The following is a 5,914-nucleotide window of genomic DNA, read 5'->3' on the forward strand; positions in this document are numbered from 1 at the left end:
CCGACACATGCGCACAGCCGGGCGGGCCCTCTTCCTTCTCGCTGAACGCCGCCGACATGGTGAGTGTGTGTGCTCAGGGCTCCGAGCGCGGTCGTCGTGACTCTCGCCCTCCGCCCCGGGCGGGCGAGCCGCGGCGTGGGGTGGCTCTGCGTGACCCAGGCCGCGCACTGGGAGGCGGCGGGACGTGGAATACAGCCCCCGGGGAGCGCGACTCGCGGTCGCGTGGAAGGCCCTGCCGGGCGCCTGGGCCACGCGTGCGCAGTGGCGGGGAGTTGCCGGGCGCGAGGGTCGGGGAAGGCGGCGCTGCAGCGGGGAGTCGGTCAGGCTTGATCCGTGCGCTCATCTCCCGAACATCAGAGGGAGCGTAGGAGGCCAGAGAGTTTCGAGGATGGGTAAGGGCAAATCCAGGAGACTTTATAGAGGGAAAGTGGTTACAGGACCTTTTAGCCGAAAAAAATGCCGGTTACTAAGTGCAGTTCCGGCCTCTGGGCGGCTCCTGAGCCCCATATTGCCGGTAAGCAGCGGACTCGGAAAAGTTAAAGCCAATCCCTGTCTCTTCTCTCCCATTTTTAGGTGTTCCGGCGCTTCGTGGAGGTTGGCCGGGTGGCCTACGTCTCATTTGGGCCTCATGCTGGAAAGCTGGTCGCGATTGTCGATGTTATTGATCAGAACCGGGTACGTGTGTAAGGAGTGTTTTACGGACTTTTATTTAACGTGGCAGTAGGTTTGGCAACACCGTGGATGGTCCTCGGGTGGGGTTCTTTACCTTTGAGAGACCACTGGGCACGGGGTCCGAAGCACAGAGTTCATCCTGGATTATCTCACGAAGTAAACTAGGCAGATGCTTTAGTCACGACCAAAATGCAGGTCAGTCTAAATGAGGTAAATATAAAAGGAGTTGAGAAGGGGCTAGAGAAACAGCTGTTGGTAGAGCCTTTGCTCTGCTCAAGGCTCTGGAGTTGGTTCCCAGCTCTGAGGTTAGGTCTACCCCGGCTACCTCTGGGAGGTGGAGGTAGAACTAGGAGATTGCCACCACCTGTGGGCCACTGAGCTCACAGAAAGCATGTTGGCCACTATTAGAATAGTGGTATCCCTTTAGTCCTGAAAGGGACAAGAGGAGTTAGCGTGTTCAGCCATCTTGACTTAGGTAGCCGTCTGAGATCCTGGTTCTGTATTCTAGGCTCTGGTGGATGGACCCTGCACTCGGGTGAGGAGACAGGCCATGCCTTTCAAATGCATGCAGCTCACTGACTTCATCCTCAAGTTCCCACACAGGTAAGGCCTGGTTCTAAGTCGCCTTCGAGTTTTGTGGGACGGTCTATTTCCCCTTGAGAATGTACAGACAGTACCAGAGGTTCAGAGCCAACCTAGAAAGTGGAATTGACAGTTAGCAAACAGACCCTTAATTCCTTAAAATTGCCCAGTCATTTTTGTCATGGAAGTTACCCGTATTTTTGTCTCTTCCCCTTTCCTCTTTATTTCATTTTCATACAATAAATTCAATGAGAAAGTCTACTCTTGCTCCCTGAGTCGCTTTGCTGTGTTGCTACTGCTTTTGGCGGAACAGAATTGTACCTGTGGCTTCATGTCAGGGGAGCACCACCCGAGCAGTAGCCAAGTTGGCCTGTGTTTGTTTTTTAGCTTGTGTGCTTCTGGTGTTAACATGGTTTCATGCTATGTAGCCCAAACTCACACTCTTCCTGCCTTGGCCTCCCTTGGTGATGGAGCTCTGTGTGCTACCATGCCCTGCTTTAAAGTGCAGAAATCTTCCTCGTGATTTGATGGACTTGTGTGTGCTGTCTACAAAGTAGTTAACCTACGAACGCATGTTTCCCGCTTATAAGACATGGAGGCGACAGAACTGGTTGGCTTGTTTTTCTTTGAGACAGGGTTTCTTTGTGTAACAGCTCTGGCTGTCCTCAAACTTGCTTTGTAGACCAGGCTGGCCTTGAACTCACTAAGATCCACCTGACTCTGCCTCCTGGGTGCTAGGATTAAAGGGTTCTGCCACCACTGTCCTGCCTTGCTGTGTGGTTGTCAGGTCAGCAGTGGTTGGTGTCCTGAAGCATCCTCTGAAATGTGCCACCGCAGAGTAGATCAGCTGGTGTGGTTTGGGAGACAGGTAGTTACAGTTCCCTTATACTGGAGTGGGTGCAGCAGGAGAGTCCCTGAGGGGTCACAGCAGTAATGAAGTTTGTGGTGGACGAGAAACTTGGCCAAGTTAGTGTACAAAATTAAACCCGTGGTTAGTTACAAAAAAATGTGGTTTGATGCAGATGTAGTATGTAAGTAGCAAGTTTTCAGAGGTGATTTCCCGCCTCCCCAATCTTTGAAATTAATCTTTTTTGGGCATTGTTTGCCATGTCTATGTGTTGTGAAGCTAGGCAAAGCTGGGTATGATGGGAGGGAGGTGCTGTCCTTGGCTGTGTAACTGCAAAGCTAATAACTTGGTCTTGCTCTTCATAGTGCCCGACAGAAGTATGTGCGAAAAGCTTGGGAGAAGGCGGATATCAATACGAAATGGGCAGCTACAAGATGGGCCAAGAAGATTGATGCCAGGGAAAGGGTAATGACATAAATCCTTGTGTTCTGGGCCGCGGTGTGGAGATGGGTGACGGGTTGATGCCAGGGAAAGGGTAATGACATAAAGCCTTGTGTTCTGGGGCCGCGGTGTGTAGATGGATGACAAGAGAGATCATTCTGTTTTCTTTTAACAGAAAGCCAAGATGACAGATTTTGATCGTTTCAAAGTCATGAAGGCAAAGAAAATGGTGAGTTTTCAGGTGTACGTGTTGTGTTATGTACAGGGTATAAGGGTATAGTGGCCAGTCGATGGTGCTTTGTGCGCCTTAAATTGTTAGGTTGGGGCCAGTCAGACAGCTCAGTGTGTGAAAGTACTCAGGGTTAGGTGGTGGCCTAATGACCTGACCTTGAGTCTTAGAACTTACTGATGGAAGGAGAGAACTGATCCCACAGAATTGTCCATCCATCATGTATGCGCAATAAGGATTGTAAAATAGTGTCCTTACTAAAGTTTAGTTGCATGGAAGAAGCAGTTTGATTTTTAGACAACGAGAGTTGTGTGCATGCCTGCCTTGAATGCTGTCTTGTGTTTTCAGAGGAACAGAATCATCAAGACTGAAGTCAAGAAACTACAGAGAGCAGCTATCCTGAAAGCCTCTCCCAAAAAGGCACCTGTTGCTAAGGCTGCCATTGCAGCTGCAGCTGCAGCAGCGGCTGCTGCTAAGGGTAAAGTTCCACCCAAGAAGGCAACAGGACCCGCCAAGAAGGCTGCAGGCCAGAAGGCTTCAGGCCAGAAGGCAGCACCTCCCGCTAAAGGTCAGAAGGGTCAGAAGACCCCAGCCCAGAAAGCGCCTTCTTCAAAAGCAGCTGGCAAGAAAGCGTGAGGCTGTACAAAGGAATAAAGGTTTTTTGACACATTGGCAAATCTCGTGTGTACTCAGCTTGTCTCTGAGTGGGTAATAGAAAAGATAGTTTCTTACTCTACCCTGCCCTTAAGGACACACAGCTGTCGTCACCGAACCTGTATGCACAGGTACCTTGACAGAACAGTGCCTGTCCCTTGTACAGATACGTGTATTTCCCATAAACAGGTCACATCCCATCACCTTGGTGAGTCTAGTGAGGTTCTGTAAAGACAGTGGGCTGAGCCACAGTTGAGTGGTAGCAGTGCCTTCCTGGGGTGTGGTGGGGTTTGGACTGTCAAATGAGCCTGCATAGCTAGGTAGATCATTTGCAGGATTATTTCCAGCAGACGGGGACTTTTGGTTTGCTCACTTAGGCACGGTGGAGTACTGGAATACAGTTGGAAATAAATTACTTGGGCTGAGGGGACAGTTCTGCCTTTGTAAGCATCTTTTAAGGGCTCTGGCTCTTTCCCTGAGGGCAGATTGAGAGTAGAATTCAGGCTGCTCCTAGTAATGGTGTGATTTGGAACAGGTTTTTTTGGGGGGGGGGGGCGTTTCGAGACAGGGTTTCTCTGTGGCTTTGCAGCCTGTCCTGGAACTAGCTCTGTAGACCAGGCTGGTCTCGAACTCACAGAGATCCGCCTGCCTCTGCCTCCCGAGTGCTGGGATTAAAGGCGTGCGCCACCATCGCCCGGCTGGAACAGTCTTAAGTGTCCTTTAAGAAAAGGGCATGCATCTGATGTTGGTGCATGCCTTTAATTCCCAGCATTCGAGAGGCAGAGGTAGGCAGATTTGAGTTTGAGACCAGCCTAGGATACAGAGTGAGTACCAGGACAGCTGGGGCTACAAAGTGGAACCATCTTCACTTTGTTGTTTGGTTTGTTTTTGAGACAGTGTTTCTCTGTGTATCCCTGCCTGTCCTGGGACTCATCCTGTAGACCAGGCTGGCCTCAATAGATCCACCTTCCTCTGTAGCACTGCGAATAAAGGTGTGCATCACCACCAGCAGAAACGCTACTTAAAAAGCCAAAGGGAAGAAAAGGCATAAACTAGGCAGAGGCAGGGAGACCTCTGAGAGGCCAGCTAGGGCTACACAGTGAGACTTAGCACCCAAAAGGAAGTGATGTTGGCACAGGGCCCTGGAAAGGGATGGAACAGAACAAGAGCAACTGAGATAGGCCATGTCATAGAAGCTGCTGCTTCAGTGTAGCCAGCACGATTGTCTAGAAGGGAAAGAGACTGAAGGTACTCATTCGGCCAGGCACTACGGAGTACACATTGAGTTAGCTGCTCAGGGTGGTTGATAGCCTAGAGAAAAGACCAGCTCCGTTCATTGAGTCATACTTGGTTGTATGTGTCTCAGGTTAAAGAGATTATGGTGAGAAAGGAATTAAAACATGGATGGAAGTGAAATTAATTGAAGTTAGTACAATGATCATCCAGTCTCAGCCATCATATTTGACTGAGGTCACCTCACAGAATTGAGTAGAAAACTGACTGATTAAATAGCCCCTCCCCGGAGCATTTCAGGCAGAAAAGAGTACTTCTGTGAAGCTCTGTGCAAACTGGGATCTCCAGCCATCCCTGGGTTCAAAAACGGGGTTATCACAGGTGTGGTGATTAGTTGGCATGAAAATTGGATTGATTACTATTGGGACTGCAGTGAACTTGCTAACTTTCAGAATGGCTTCCAGCTTGAGTTCCAGCAGACTTCCTGCTTGTCCTTCAACATAGGCTCTCGACCACCACACCTACTTCTCCGTGAACATAAGTTTGCTCGAGAAGACTTTGAAGTGCTGGCGTTAAGGTGTGTGCCACCATGCCCAGTGAGAAATAAGCTCTAGTTTTCTGCCTTATAATTCTTACTGCTTTATCATTTTAAAGAAAAGTTTATTTTTATGCATATAAATGTTTTGCCTGTGTGTGTGCATGCCTGGTGCCTGTGGAAGCCAGAAAAGGGCATTTGGGTTCCCTGGAACAGGATTTATGGGTGATTGTTAGGCACCATTGTGTATGCTGGAATTGAACACCAGGCCTTTGCAAGAACAGCAAGTGCTATTGACTGCTGAGCCATTCTCCAACCTCATCATTAAAATACTTTTTAAAAAGTTATGTGTTTGTGTGGGAATGTGTGTGAGAGCGGTGCCAGGCAGTCCACAAGAGGGCCACAGATTGGCTGGAGCTGAATTGAGCCTTCTGGACTTAGATGCCCCTTCCAAACGCATCAGCAGAAGAAATTGCACTGATGGTCCAATCATTATTTGTAGAGGTGTGGCCTTTTTTTTTCTTTCTTCAATTAATGTTGCTATTTAAAATTGGTGCCAGAGAAATAGTTCAAGCGAATTTGTGTAATTTATGTGCCAGGGTTCCGACGCTGTGTGCCACTTGTTCTAGTGCGCATGCGCCCAGATGTCGCGACTCCTACCTGAGACCTTCCTCGTGCACACGCGTCGGACCCCGTTTGCCCAGCCTACTCGCTGGCGCGC

The 5,914-nt window shown here is 49.5% G+C and overlaps 1 protein-coding gene across 1 annotated transcript; it reads left to right on the top strand.

The window, feature by feature from the left end:
- Nucleotides 1–3,459, top strand: Rpl14 (ribosomal protein L14). The gene is made up of 6 exons (XM_057768144.1): nucleotides 1–59; nucleotides 574–675; nucleotides 1,181–1,275; nucleotides 2,467–2,566; nucleotides 2,718–2,771; nucleotides 3,120–3,459. Exons 1-6 carry the CDS (start codon nucleotides 57–59, stop codon nucleotides 3,405–3,407), a joined length of 642 nt encoding a protein of 213 aa, XP_057624127.1. The 5' UTR covers nucleotides 1–56; the 3' UTR covers nucleotides 3,408–3,459.
- Nucleotides 3,460–5,914: the final 2,455 nt, after the last annotated feature.

This window comes from Chionomys nivalis, chromosome 4 (genome assembly GCF_950005125.1).
Source record: "Chionomys nivalis chromosome 4, mChiNiv1.1, whole genome shotgun sequence".
Lineage (NCBI taxonomy): Eukaryota > Metazoa > Chordata > Mammalia > Rodentia > Cricetidae > Chionomys > Chionomys nivalis.